Raw genomic sequence first — 15,423 nt, 5'->3', positions numbered from 1 at the left:
TAAAGGTAAAGAAACATCCCTTCCATAATGTTGTCCGACACTTATACAAATCTAAGCCTTTGAGTGGCAAAAACAAGAACTTTTAGTGGTTTTACATTATTGGTGAGTTAAGGCTGCAGTAATCTCTGTCAACAACTCTGGGGAAACAGGGTGCAGGTGGAGAAATATGGATGTTTTTTCTTTAACGTATACTCTGGAGTAGGTCTCTGTAACTGAAATCTGATGCTTGACCTTTGCAAATATATTTGAGAGGATCACATTGTGCATCACCCTGTCATCACTCATAAGGGATGACCACCATCAAGTATGATCACTTAGACTAAGGAGGGTTCAGTAGCTGGTGCATGTGATGCGTGATTACACAAGGGGAAATAATGAAGGTGAGGATTAATTAAAGGAAAGGTTCGATGGTGAGTACATTACCATTTGAGAGAACTCCACGGGCTCATATAAGCTGCTGGCCAGAGCATGCAACATATCAGGCTGGGGAGGGAGAGAAATGAATGGGAGGAAGTTAATGAAGTGATGCAAGAAAGAATGAAATGGTGCAAGCTGTGTGGATGATGGGACTCCTCTCCAGGCATTATGGTCACAATGCCCGGTGTGCCTATCGTTGCCACCAAGGGGCACTGTTGGCTCCTTTTTGCTTGGTCTGATTACACACACACACACACACACACACACACACACACACACACACACACACACACACACACACACACACACACACACACACACACACACACACACACACACACACACACACACACACACACACACACACACACACACACACACACACACACACACACACACACACACACACACACACACACACACACACACACACACACACACACACACACACACACACACACGCAGTTTTTTAAGCGGTTGCACTTACAGGTACAAGCTTCCAGTACCATTTGGAGGGAGACTAGTATCCAGGAGGCAGAAAGGAAAGGAGAATTTGGGGAGACACAAACAGGAAGAGCAGCAGACAGGTCAAGGGTCAAAAACAGTGACAAGGGCTGCATCTCACTTCGGTTAAATGGATTCCTTGCTTCCCTCACTTGCGTCGTTTCCCTGCGTCTAGTCCCTCCCACCAGGGAAGCATGGAGGGACGCAAGGAAACCACGAGAAGCAGGGAAATGAGTTTTAAGAGCAATGGGACGTCCTTTCCTCCGGAGCGTCACGTGAAGCGACGTCCGTTTGTGATGACGCTGCACAGCTGATCGTCTGACAGCAGCTCTGTCCCCATTGTTTTCACAAACACACCCGCCACACATTTACTGACATAAACATTTGTATCATCTGTTGTTGACCCCAATAAATAAAATAAGAACTCATTCTCAAAAAAGATAAACGCCATTCTTAAAATGTATAAACGAACAATAGTTTGATTAATATTGATTAGAGTGCACAATAGAAATAAAATAATTGAGAGAACAAAAAGAGATAGGAATGACTCTTGCGAGGTTCATGTATTTTCTTCACTCCGCTGGGAAACGGCTCTCATGTCAAGAAGCATGAGATCAGTGCATGCGCTGCATCGTCCAATCAGTGAGCGATACACAGTAAGGGGGCGGGGCGAGTGTCTGAGGATTTCACCGGAGGATGGTCTGGTGGTTCCTCGGTTATTATATTATTATATTATCGCTCCTCGCTCCTCTGGCACCAATAAGGCCACTGGGACGCTACTCAAGATGGCGCAGACAAATCAACTTCCGGTGAGACCAAGGCCGAGGAGTGAGGAAATGAAAAATAACCGAAGTGAGACGCAGCCAAGGAATCAGATTTTCTCCTGTTAACGTGGAGACACACCTGATTTGAAAGACAACTGGAAAGGGTTAGACAGATAAGAGGGAAATGACTGGATGCATTAGAGGTCATTGTAAGCAAATAACTATTATTCACGGCACTTGAATTATTACACTGAAATTAATTAACTGTTGGTCTATGAAATGTCTGAAAATACTGATGAATGTAAATCCCAAAGCCAAGTTAATGTCTTTAAATGCATTGATTTGTAAGTCCAAGACCCAAAGAAATTAACTTTAAAATGATATGATAGAGAGAAAAGAACATCTCTATGTTTTATAGCCTGAAAATAGCATTTTCTGCCATATCTGCATTACAAATGACGCTAACAAATAGTGATCAACACAATTGACAAAGTATTTCTGCCGATCAACTTATTGATAGTCAACTAATCATTGCTGCTCTCTCCATGGCAACATTTTACTTTATTTACATCCCCAAAGCCCCCATATTATGGGAACTGTACAGTATCTACAACTACAGTTCAGTACAGTACAGTAACATCAAACTAAAGTGTTACAAAAAATACAATTTAAATGTGTTCTGTGATCAGATTGTGATGTGAGGTGGTTCATCATAAACCAGCTAGATCCAATGAATAAACCTCCTCATGCAAACAGTGAGGACAGGATGCATGCATGTAGAATCCAGACAGACAATAAACAAAAGCACCAAAGAAATACACAATTGAACAGAGGAAGCTGAAAACACAAGCAGGTACCTTCTGGTGACTGGGCGACTCCATCAAATGTTGCTTCATCTTCAGCTCCTTCTCCAGGATCTCCCTCATCTTGATGTTCACCTGCAGCCACAAACACACTGTAGATCAGCACAGATAAAGAAAGCACAGATCCAACTCGTTAGAAACCAGCTCTGCTCTCACCTTGTTGATCCAGAACAACACGGCGTCCTCCAGGTCGAACGGCAGCTCCTTGGAGGCACTGACGTTGGAGAAGCGTCTGACACTGGACACCACCTTCTCCACGCTGATCATCTCCAGGATGTAGGCCATCATCAGGGCATCGATGAGGTGGATGTGGGAGCTCTGGAAGAATGACCATTACAAGAATTATACTGCATGTAAATATGAGTAAATACTAAAGCTGTACCAAACACTTGCAGCTTCATCCATACTGTTACATGTTTTCATTCTTGAACAAAATGTAAATGCTGCATAGCTTTTTTGGCAAGTCTATTCTGTTTTAAGCTGGTGCTTTTGTACACTGTTTCAATATTATTAGTATTATACTATTTGTAGGGGTAGATTGCAGTATTGCTGTGCATTATTGTTTACACATTTTTTATAACTCCAGAACATTGTTAAATCCAAAAGTCAAAACTCTTTGAAGATAATGTGATCACTTTCCAAATAAAAAATTGAATTAATGTTTTTATCTGAAAAAGAATGCTTATTCATATTCTGCTTCAAACTAAATTGTAAACAGTTTCTTTTTTATTGCTGAGGGCGGTCAGCAGAAATCTATCTCCATAAATCACATTCATATATGGCAATACAAAAATTAATATATACTGGAATGGCTGTACTGTTCAAGGTTTTCCTTTATTTCACTGTAATAATCTCATAGAATATTACAAAACTGCTTTAGAGAACCTCAATCCTAGCCTCGAATACAAATGAAATAAAGCAAAGTCACTGTAGCTTGTTGCCAGACAGAAAGGATGCGCCCTCATTTACATTACAGGAAACATTTTTCAGATTTTGAACGATCTAATGATTCTTTAAGCATTATGAATCGAGGAGGAGTGGAGCAGGCTGTAACTCAACATCCACATACTATCATTTCAAGTTGTTTTATGGTAAATGTTTAGGCACACAGTACGTCAGGAGTTGTGTATCTGATCACCTAATAAATGCCAATGTGTACTCTTTTTTAGTTTTGTTCCAGCCTACTCTTACTCTTGAAGGAATTAGCTTACTATTTTAATTATTAACTATGTTCAAAAAGGTATGCATTACAGCATGCAGACCACAAGAGCATATTTTTATATTTTCACAGGAAACTACATAACAAATTCTGAATAGGCCTTCTGCCTCCAGACTGTTATGTAATTAAATTTTCATTTAGTTTTACTTATAAAACAAACTGAGATGTGGTTTTTTAGTCAATATATTAATTTATATTAATGGTGGTGGTTAAAGCAAAGCTAGCTTAATAAATAGCTAACCTTAGTCGAATTAATGCTAATATTGGCTGTATTTATCAAGCAAAAGCTTTGTGTGATTTTGAGCATGATAACCAACAAACAGCATACAGCGAGCAGCAGTCACTGAGGGATCACTCTTTTACTCGCTTCCAAAACAAATGCAGTTCTTAGCAAAATCAAAACCTCACAACACAAAGTGACAGGGAAAAATCACAAAATGAAAGCTCCTTCTTCAGGGGTCTCCAAATTACGGCCCAGGGGCCAAATGTGGCACTGGGTAAATGTTTATCAATCAATCAATCACATTTATTTATAAAGCACATTTAAAAACAACCCATGTTGACCAAAGTGCTGTACAGAACAGAGCAGGTAGCTGACACGCCCTCTCGATAAATAGATAAGTAAGTCAAAACAAAAAAGGAACAACGACATAAACATACATACAGAAAGGTCATATGCACAACAAACATAGTTCCAGGTACAACCAGCCAGATATGGAGGAGTCAAACGCTAGAGAGTCAAAGTGTGTTTTTAACCTGGATTTAAAACAATCAATGGAGAGGGCCGGTCTGATAGGGAGGGGGATGCTGTTCCACAGTCTTGGGGCTGCAATAGAAAAGACTCGGTCACCCCTGAGTTTACGCTTGGAGCGTGGGACAACCAGGAGCCCCAGGTTAGTCGACCTGAGGGGCCTGGAGCTAGAATATGGGATAAGAAGGTCTGCAACTTAGGAGGGGCCCTGCCCATTTATCCAATCCAATCCAATCCAACCCAACTTTATTTATATAGCACTTTAAAACCTTCAGACCAAAGTGCTGTACAGAGAGATAAGCTCACAAAACATAAAATAAATACATTTAAAATAAAAGATACAAACACAAAACAAACCAGAATAAACATAATAATTAAAAAATAAAAGACAGCCATATGATAAAAACAATAGAGTAGACCACTGAAAGCAAATAAAAGCAAACAATCTACTTGTTTCCGAATGCTAAGGAGAAGAGGTGGGTTTTAAGACGGATTTAGAAACAGACAGTGTGGGCGCCTGTCTGATTAACAAGGGCAGGTCGTTCCACAGTTTAGGGGCGGCAGCAGAGAAATCAGGGTCCCCTCTGCGCTTAGACTTTGTTTTTGGCACCCTCAGGAGCAACTGATCAGCTGACCTGAGAGTCTGACCTGAGAGTGCGAGTCCAGTCTAGGGCGGGGCCAGGCCATTGAGGGCTTTAAAAGTAAATAAAAGAGTTTTAAAATGAATCCTCGAATTAACGGGCAGCCAGTGGAGTGAAGATAAAATGGGGGAAAATGTGCTCGTGTTTGCGTGTGCCAGTTAGGAGCCGTGCTGCTGCATTTTGCACCATCTGCAGGCGAGCAAGGGAGGATGCACTTATCCCCATATATAGTGCATTACAATAATCCAAGCGGGAGGTGACAAAGGCATGGATTACCGTTTCAAAGAGGTCACTATTTAAAAAAGGCTTTATTTTGGCTAGCTGCCTGAGGTGGAACAAGCTGTTTTTAACAACTGCCTTGATCTGGCTGTCCAGCTTAAGTTCAGGATCCATCTTTATCCCAAGATTTGCGATGGTCGGCCTGGTGGAGTGGCCCAAGGATCCTAGGTATATAGGAGTGGTCCGAGGGCAACCAAAAACCATCACTTCGGTTTTGTCATCATTTAATTTTAAAAAGTTGCATGACATCCAGGATTTAAAGGTCCCATTTCATGGCTATTTCCACTGATCATAATTCCATTGTTGAGGTCTAGAATAGATTTATATTGTGCAATTTTCCAAAATCACTTTGGTTTCTCATACAGCATCTCTGTAAACTACGTGTATTCACTGAATTTCACTCTCTGCCTTTAACGGCTCATTGTGGCTCCAATAGCTCCAGCCCCCACCCTCCCTGTGAGCACAGTGTGTTCTGATTGGTCGGGACGTTGTGCACCGCGCTGAGCTCCGTGGAGGTGTGGTTTCCTTGTTTAGCGATACACAGCCAAACACAGCCAAACTCACCCTGAGCACACACAAAGTCACAGCCGAAGTAAAAACAATAAGTGTGGCTTGATATTGAGTAAGAAAAAGGTTGATAAATGCTGTGAGAATGGGTCTGCAGAGAGAATTTCGCCGCGATCCCAACTGTCTGTTATCAGCCTGCAGCCATGGAGAGATCAGCAGAGCTGCATGCACTGAGTGTGTGTGTGAGGAAGTCCGTGGATTGGTCAATTTGGACCAATCAGCGGGGCTTAACGTAACGGCTCCGCGGAAGTAACGTAACGGCTCCACGGATTGGTCCATTTGGTTCCGGGTAACGCATGACATCATAAGTTACCCGGAAGAATCAATGGAAAGTGACGTATCTCAAACGAGGCGTTTTGGGGAGGTATTTTCTGTGTTAGAGTTTTACTCGCTACAGGGTGTACTTTGAGGGTTTTGACTCTGCAGACCGTTTACATGCATAAAAACCTTCATAACACACAAGGGGAGGGGTAATAACCGGAAAAGCATGACATGGGACCTTTAATGTCTTCAAGGCAGTTTAGCAGCGGTTTAATTGAATATGAGTCGTTCTTTTTAAGTGGCACATATATTTGGCAATCATCTGCATAGCAATGGAAAGCGATACCGTGCTTCCTAAGAATGGACCCAAGAGGGAGCAAATACAGGGAGAATAACAGGGGGCCTAACACTGAGCCCTATGGAACCCCACACAGGAGAGGAGCAGACGAGGACTCAGAGTCCCCAAGGCTGACGCAGAAAGTCCTACCAGTCAGATACGACCTAAAACATTCGAGGGCTTTGCCCCTAATGCCCACCCACTGCTCCAAACGAGCTATCAGGATCTCATGGTCCACTGTATCAAAAGCGGCTGTTAGATCAAGGAGTAAAAGGATAATGCATTCACCTGAGTCTGTTGCTAAAAGGATATCATTAAAAACTCTTAAAAGAGCTGATTCCGTGCTGTGCAAGGTTTTAAAACCAGATTGGAAGATCTCGAGTACCTTGTGCTCTTCCAGAAAAGCTAGAAGTTGACTGTATACAATCTGCTCTAGGATTTTGGACATAAAAGGCCATTTGGAAATGGGCCTAAAGTTTGCAAGAACTGTGGGATCCAGACTAGGTTTCTTAATAAGTGGTTGTACAACTGCATGTTTCCAATTTTACGGAACAACCCCTGTGAGCAGACTGCTGTTAAAAACTTCAAGAACAAAAGGTCCTATAGTGGGGAATACCTCTTTAAAAAATCGAGGAGGGACAAGGTCGATTGGAGAACCAGAGGGCTTTATTTTGGAGACAATCTCCTGCACAGAGAACAGAGTCATAGGCTCAAAACGGTCAAAAACAGCAAAGCAGGGGGCAGAGACAGAGGTGTCGTTTGATGGAGCAGTGATTTGAGTCCTAGTTGAAGTGACTTTATTAATAAAAAATTGAAGAAAATGTTCACAGACTGCAGGGGAGGTCTCCACACAGGTAGTCTGAGGGGCATTAAGAAATGAATCTATTGTCTGAAATAGTACACAAGGTTTGTGACAGTTTAAAATAATGATGTCAGAGAAATGTTTTCTTTTTGCCTCTTTTACAGTTTTCTGATAGAGACGCCAACACTGCCTCAGCATTTGAAAAGAGACTTGTAGTTTGTCCTTATTCCATATTCTTTCAGCTCTACGGCATTCACGTCGGGCAGCCCGAGTCGTGGCAGTTATCCAAGGCTCGGATTTAGTTTTGGGTTGCCTTGTTTTTAATGGAGCCACAGTGCCCATAGCAGCTTTATATGTGGAGTGAAACCATAAGCTAAGGTCCTCCATAGTGTTAAGGCCCTGACACACCAAGCAGTCACCAGAGAACTCGCCGACGCTGACGCCGACTGTTGCGTCGGCGTGTTCTCCAGCGTCTTGGCCATGTGTCGCACTGGAACACACCGCAAAGACTTCAGCCGAGCACGTGCGAACTGCGCATGCGTGAGTGGCAATAACTCTTCTTACCAGCAGGTGACGGTAGTGTGTATTCGTCATTCAAAAGAGGCAACAACCGGAAGACAGAGAAGAAGAACAGACTACGTGATATAAACAAACAACAAATAGCGTGTGCGTTCCATTTTCACTCTCGTCCATCAAAAACAAGTTTTGTGCGGTACTGGAGCTATCAGCCATTGGAGTGTTGCTTGTGGAAGATATTCTCAAGCAACCGTTTCGCTTCTCATGCACTGATTCGCTAGCTGAACAGCCAATCAGAGTGATTTCTTTGTCCGACTGCCTGTGGCCGACGCATGTTGAATCGGCTGTGCGTCGGCCATGAAAGGCCAAATAAGGCGTGTCACGGCCGACGGTGCGGGACACACCAAATTGAGTTTGGGCGACAGGGCACGCTTCGTCGTCCGACTAACGAAAACGGCCGATTTCGGCATAGTGTATCCGGGCCTTTAGACATAGGCTCATGGATAACACCGTTTTCATGATTAAACACGGCCGAAAACTGACCAGCAGTGGAAGTGTTAATGATACGAGATAGCCGGGCAGCAGCGTGCAGTTTGACAGTAGTACAGGCAAGTGTAACATCAAATAAAACAGGCATATGATCTGAGAAAACAGCGTCACATATCTCCAAATTAAGAACAGGCAAACCATATCATAAAACAATATCAAGTGTGTGTCCACGTTCTTGTGTGGGGCCAGACACATACTGAACAAGACTAAAAGAGTCAACGAGGTTTAAAAATTCCTTTGCCATAGGTTTCTCAGGACAACACACATGAATATTAAAATCCCCAACAATAAGGACATGGTCATATTGCGGCATAATTTCAGCCAGAAAGTCAGAGAAATCATTTAGGAAGTCCTTATTGTATTTGGGAGGTCTATAGACCACTGCACACAGCACTGTGTGAGAGTGACTGAGCTCGAACACGCTCAGTTCAAAGCTGCAAGGAGAGAATGACAGCGATAGTTGCTGACATTTAAAATCACTCCTGAAAACTGTAGCTACTCCTCCGCCTCGGCCCGAATTCCGTGGAGAGTTAAAATAGCAGCAATCTGGAGGTAAAAGTTCGGTAAAGGTGCTGGACTCACCAGTACCGAGCCATGTCTCAGTCACAAAGAGGAAATCCAGTCCTTTTGAAGTGAAGAACTCCAAAAGTCTTGTTTGTCAGAGATCCGGCGTCTATGAGGCCAAACCTGGCAGGAGCCAGTGAGTCCGCGGCGTTTGAGGTCAACGGAGTCCGACAAATAGACAGCAGGTTATTCAGATTCACCCCGCGCCTGCAGGGACGAGGGGAGCAGGGCCCGCGGCCGGGCTGGAAAGCTTCGTCCGGGCCGATGACAGGTACCAACCAGGCATCGACAGGGTCCAGATAGCGACGAGGAAGAGACAAGCGAGGCACGGCAAAGTATTCAGTCCTTGAGATAGGATAAGCTGAAAATTCCTTCATCCTCACCAGTCGACCACTGTGTTTTCCGCGATGGCGTTTGCGGCGGGGAGTTGAAGCTGGGGTGCGGCACAGGTAAGCTGGTACTCCCAATAAGAACGGGGGGAGCGTTTTATGGCCACGATCCGAATTCATAGGATTTAATGCCGAAAAACGAAGATCCAGAAGTGTTTGGCAATCGTATACTAGTAGAGAGTTGACATTTAGAGCAAAAAGTGACCACAACAGCCCAAACACACACAACGCACGCAGATACGGACGCACACACACACTGGCGCCATCTTGCTATCAGTTATTTGGTCAGGGCTTTATACACAAATAAGAGAAGTTTAAAGTCAATTCGGAGCAGTACTGGCAGCCAGTGGAGAGAGGCCAGAATGGGGGTAATATTCTCTTCCGGCTGCCTGTGAGGAGCCTGGCTGCGGCATTCTGGACCAGTTGCAGGCGGGACAGGGATGACTGACAGATCCCAGTATACAGGGAGTTGCAGTAGTCTAAGCGGGATGAAATGAAGGCATGGATGAGTTTCTCTAGATCAAGACAGAAACGGCTTGATTTTGGCGATGGTTCAAAGCTGGAAAAAACTGGCTTTAACGACTGCATTGACCTGTTTGTCAAACTTAAAGGGTCAAATATAACACCAAGGTTTTTGACATGGGGTTTGACATGGGAGGACAGGTTGCCAAGACTATTAGTAAATGCTTTGAGGGATTCAGGGGGGCCGAAAAGGACAACTTCCGACTTGCTTTCATTTAGCTGCAAGTAGTTTTGTGCCATCCAACCCTTAATTTCCTCAAGGCAGTTCATGAGGTTCTTAATATTGGACTGATCGTTTGTTTTCAGGGGGAGATAGAGCTATATGTCATCCGCATAACAGTGGAAAAAAATATTATATGTTTGCATGATTATGCCGAGAGGAAGCATGTAAATAGAGAACAGAATAGGACCTTGGATGGAGCCTTGTGGGACACCGCAGGGGAGACTAGCTGCGGGGGGAAGAAAAAATTGCCATGTTGACGGAAAAGCTTCTGTTTTTGGGGTAAGATGTGAACCAGTCTAAGGCAGTGCCATCAACTCCCACCGTTTTATTGGCCCTCAGTTAATTGTTAAAGTATAATGAAATATGGCCCACACCTGAGACTTGCGCTTGACTTATAATCTTCTTCTTACTTACCTAGTTATTTTACATTTTAAATATGAAGATCTATTTTCTTCAATTTATCTGGACTATACTTCTGCTGCTTTAATAATATAAATGTCCCGTTGCGGGACAAATAAAGGAATTCTGATTCTGATTAAATAATGTAAAAAAATATATTACAAAGTATTCATGTGTTAATAAGACCACTTTTCAATAAATTCAGCCACATATAACATATAACAAAAACATCTTAGTTGATAAAAGAATCCCAATAACTTATTTGCATAACAAGAATGAAATAGACCCTTCCCATTTCCCCTGACTGTCCTCACTTTATAAAGGTCTGTGAAGGGGGGGGGGCAGCATCCCGATTGAGGAGCAATTTGACGCTTCTGTTTTAAGGGAGGAGCTGCCAACATTCTTTTGTGACAAAATGAAAAACAATGAAACCCTGTTAACTGAGAGCTGTGATATAGGCTGTTTTTTTCCTTGAGCATATTCAATTATCAAGAACAATTTACCCTTATTTGATTGATTTAGCTAAATTATAACTTAGCTTAACTTATGAGGCAATATACCTCCCCTCTATGAGTGGCCCAGCCCTTCGTATGTTATTTTGTATGTGGCCCTCAGTGAAAACAGTTTGCCCCCCCCATGTGAAAGTGTGAATTGTTGCTTTAATGTTCTTCTATAATCTGTTCAGTACCCACCATCTTGATGGGGGAGGAGCTGAGGTCCAGGTCAGAGACAGGACTGTTTCCTGCCTCCAGGACGTAGACGCCCTTCCTGCTGAGCGCCTGCAGGACGGAGAGGTGTGTGTGCAGCGCGGCCGCCTGCCCCCCCGGCAGGATCAGAGCACACACCCGGCAGGACAGCTCCCCCGACAGTAGCAGCCGCAGGATGGGGGGCTTGATGTGCTCCTGGTCATACTGGTCCGTGTAGAAGGGGTCCCGCAGGTCTGCAGGGATGTGATCTGCAACAAAACACAAGCATACCATCATCAAACTATCACATTTAATTTATGTTGCCCAATACCACAAAACGTTACAAATGTTGAATGTCAAAAAGTAGTTTAGTGCTACTTTGACATTCTTGTAATTTACTTGATTATTACATAAACTTCAACTCAAAAACATTTTGGACGCAAATCTGACTCATTTATTTTACACGTATTGTTACTTTTCACATATAAAAACACACATATGATAGTGTGATATGATGCAGTACTGTACTACTAATCAACCAAGTATTTTAAGAAGTAACTAAGGTTGGAAAAACTACAATTTTTTTAAATGATAGATTACATTTATTTTTTGGTGATAAAAACATAATAATAATATTCTATAGAAAATCCAATGACTCCAGTAATTGTACTGGTAATGGGGTATTTTAAGACCATAGTATGTATACTTGTACTTAAGTTAAGCATCTCAGTATTTCTTCCATCTATGCAAATCATACATTTCTCTCAGCGGGCTTTGCAGCAGCCCAAAAACTCTCCAAAGATGGGGGAAATGGAAGAAAACTCAGAGAGAGCAATAGAGGTGGGGTCCCTCTGAAGGACGGGTAGACATGCAATGGTTTTGTGTAAACAACATAATAAAATCACAAAATAGACATTCTAAATGACAATGATAATGTTTGATTATGTGGAATTGAAGGGAATGTTAAAAAGCCAACAGATGCTGCCAGAAAATAATGCATACATAATAAGGCCGCAATATTTGGAAATATTACTAATAGCGATTATTTAGTTGGAATGCTGATACAGCACGATGTTGGTAGCTCCTCCCTTAAAACAGAAGCGTCAAGTGCTATTACTTTTATCATTCATAACTTTCATAATTCCAGAGATACATCCCATAATTCATCCCATTTTGAACCATTGAAGTCAATGGAGAAAATCTTCAGACTTGAACAATCTTCATGCGACTTCAACTGCTAACTGTTCCTTCATACTTTCACTCAGAAACCTCATTCCAACTTTAAAATGTTACACATCTTTCTGACATTATTCGTGTAACACAACTTTTAAATCTGATTCTCACTTTTAGAGATATTAAACATTGTTCAGACCTTGGTAAAGAGGCCTTTTTCAGATTTTAACATTAACTAGAGTGCGTGATCACACAGCTAGAGTGTAGGAAATCTTGAAATTTGGCTTCATTTTTTTATTTTTAAACTGCCATAATTCCTAAACCCTACATTCCTGACACATAATTGTTCATGACAAACGTAGGAAAACATCTCGTAACTTGAAAAATTACAAATAATTAGGCAAAAATAATTAAACAAATTGCCTTTTGCCAACGACTTTGTTGAAGTGACAAAAACTTTCAACATGTCTCCATTAAAGCCCATTGTAATTTCAGCAGCCGCACACCTTTAGTTAACCTGCCAAAAAGGCCACATTATTAACCCGAAAGTACACGAAAAGCACACTTCAGATACTGAAGGTCCTTGAGATGCTTCACGCTTTGAAATTTCACCGATATCTGTTACGGTTCTTCAACAAAACATTCTGTCGGTGACAGAGCTTTCAGTGTAGCATCCCCCACCCTCTGGAACTCTCTCCCCCCCGAAATCCGCAGCGCCCCAACCCTGGAAAACTTTCAAAAAAGCCAAGGCTTTCCCCACTATATAGTTAGTTTGATAGGTTTATTTTTCCGCTACTTGCCCCCCCCCCCCTAACCTGTCAGCCTCTTTTCCCCTACTCCCCCCCATACCCGACTTGTAAAGCGACCTTGGGTTTCTTGAAAGGCGCTATATAAATATTATTGTATTATTATTATTACATGTAAGAGGTTTACCTCTCATTCAGAACAATGGAAACCTGTGATCTCTGCACACCTCGTTAGCTCAAATATAAACACCTGTGTCATGGAACACGATGATGTCATCACTCCAACTGATATGCTCAGAGCAGCAGACTTCCGATAAAGATTAATGGTCCTGCCCTCAACAGCTCTACGTCAATTATGGGGTGTCATCATATGCCGTTTCCATTGAAGATCAAGAGGGCGATCAAGAGAAGAGAGAGAGGGCGATCAAGAGAAGAAAGAGGGCGAGCAAGAGAAGAGAGAGAGGGCGAGCAAGAGAGGAGAGAGAGAAGAGAGAGAGGGCGATCAAGAGAAGAGAGAGGGCGATCAAGAGAAGAGAAAGAGAAGGCGAGCAAGAGAAGAGAGAGAGAAGAGAGAGAGAAGAGAGAGAGAAGAAAGAGAGGGTGAGCAAGAGAAGAGAGAGAGAAGAGAAAGAGGGTGATCAAGAAAAGAGAGAGGGCGATCAAGAGAAGAGAGAGAGTAATGTAACCTCCTAATATAATGTATAATTCCTATGAAAATGTTCAAAAAGTGCTCAAACTTCATATGTGTGCTAACAGTCCAGCCGTGAAGACATCTACGGGACAGTTTTGAGATTTCTACAAATGCCGTTGCCATGGCAACACAATGCTCACCATTAAACACAGTTTTCTCTTTAGTGAAAATGCTCCAAACGGCCCAAAACTTCCCCGGTTTGGTAACGATGCAGCCATCAACCCATCTCAGCTTATTATGGGGTGTCATCAAATGCCGTTGGCATGGTGACAGATCATTCGCCATCAAGTTAGTTCAAAAGTTTGCAGTTCAAATATTCTGCTGCTTTTCCAAGCCTTTTTACTTTCTTTCTCTTCTCTCATCACACATTCAAGCCCCCAGTGTTCATGTATCATTTCAATCTAAATTCTTCACTTTCTTCTTACACATTACATTTCAGCATAGCAATTCAGCGTCAGCTTTTCAGCATAAAGCATTCCCACTAGCAATTTATTCAGGAATTGCATTCTCTAGTTGATATATGTTTTACAAAAGGGATTGATAACTTTCTCACCATTATTCTCATTATCACTGAAAAATATATCAAAAAGATTAAGAGATCATTTCTGTAACAAAAGCATTTACTTAGGTCTGCAGAATATGACATCTCAGCAGATCCAAAATACTTAATTGAACATTCTATTTAACAAATATTTAGCCTTTATCAAATATTTGCTTTCAGCAATTACATTTGAATTAATTCTGTAGACCTAATACATACATTTATGTCTACTTATTGGGATATTCATTGTTCTCCAGTAAGTATATTATATCTAAAAAGTTATGAAAAGTCACAAATCATTTCAACAACTTTTCCACACGTGTGCCTCAGCATGTAGCAGAGCTTCTCCCAGGACTCCAGGCATTAGACTTTCTCAGTCAACCAGCACAGAGACACAGAGGTCCAGAGGCTGTAAGTTAACAGGTCTTAGTGGGGGGGGGGGTAAGCTGCTGGTGTTGTCCCAGCCAGCGGGGGGGTTCTCCTACTCATGGACACAGACATGGGGCAGCTATTTATATAAACCTTGGACGTGTTAATGCAGAGTTAACGGCTGAAGCACTCACCAAATTGAGCTTCCAGCACTTTCTAGGCAGGAATAAACAAGATAGCAACTGGTATGCTAATGCATATGTTGAGGAATAGGGAAAAAAGAGGAGAGCAATTAGAAATAAAAGGAGTTCAGGAATATTTCTTAAATGATTAATTAACTTTAAGTTTTAATCAATAACCCTATGTAATGAAAATAATAGCTCCTTCAAAGGCATGTTTGTTTTAGTTTGAAAAAAGGTCTTATTTTAGTCGTTTTTCCATCAGTTTAAATAAGGGTGAGGATTACCTCCTTGGTGAGGATTTCTGCCAATATTAAAGGGGCCCTATTCTGCTTTTTGGGGTTTTCCTTCTCTTGTAGTGTGTTCTGGAGGGTTTTTGTACATGTAAATGTTCTGCAAAGGCTAAAATCCTAAAGTTGAACCTTTTTGAACATTAAAGCATGGACACATGTAAAGGCACAAAATACAAAT

General features: G+C 42.1%; 1 protein-coding gene across 6 annotated transcripts in view; it reads right to left on the bottom strand.

The window, feature by feature from the left end:
* camsap1a (calmodulin regulated spectrin-associated protein 1a) overlaps positions 1 to 15,423 on the bottom strand; it is a 46,873-nt gene that overhangs the window by 22,334 nt on the left and 9,116 nt on the right. For 3 of the 6 annotated variants that reach the window (XM_079660653.1, XM_079660652.1, XM_079660656.1), the window contains exons 3-6: positions 11,260 to 11,522; positions 2,705 to 2,866; positions 2,543 to 2,623; positions 424 to 483 (exon numbers count right to left, since the gene is read on the bottom strand). In XM_079660653.1, coding sequence (XP_079516779.1) covers positions 424 to 483; positions 2,543 to 2,623; positions 2,705 to 2,866; positions 11,260 to 11,522 — 566 coding nt within the window. Of the gene's footprint in view, positions 1 to 423; positions 484 to 904; positions 938 to 2,542; positions 2,624 to 2,704; positions 2,867 to 11,259; positions 11,523 to 15,423 lie in introns of all 6 variants that reach the window. The other 3 variants (XM_079660654.1, XM_079660657.1, XM_079660655.1) reach the window with 2 other exon arrangements.

This window comes from Notothenia rossii (assembly GCF_949606895.1).
Source record: "Notothenia rossii genome assembly, chromosome: 11".
Taxonomy (NCBI): domain Eukaryota; kingdom Metazoa; phylum Chordata; class Actinopteri; order Perciformes; family Nototheniidae; genus Notothenia; species Notothenia rossii.
This window is presented reverse-complemented; position numbering and strand designations above follow the sequence as displayed.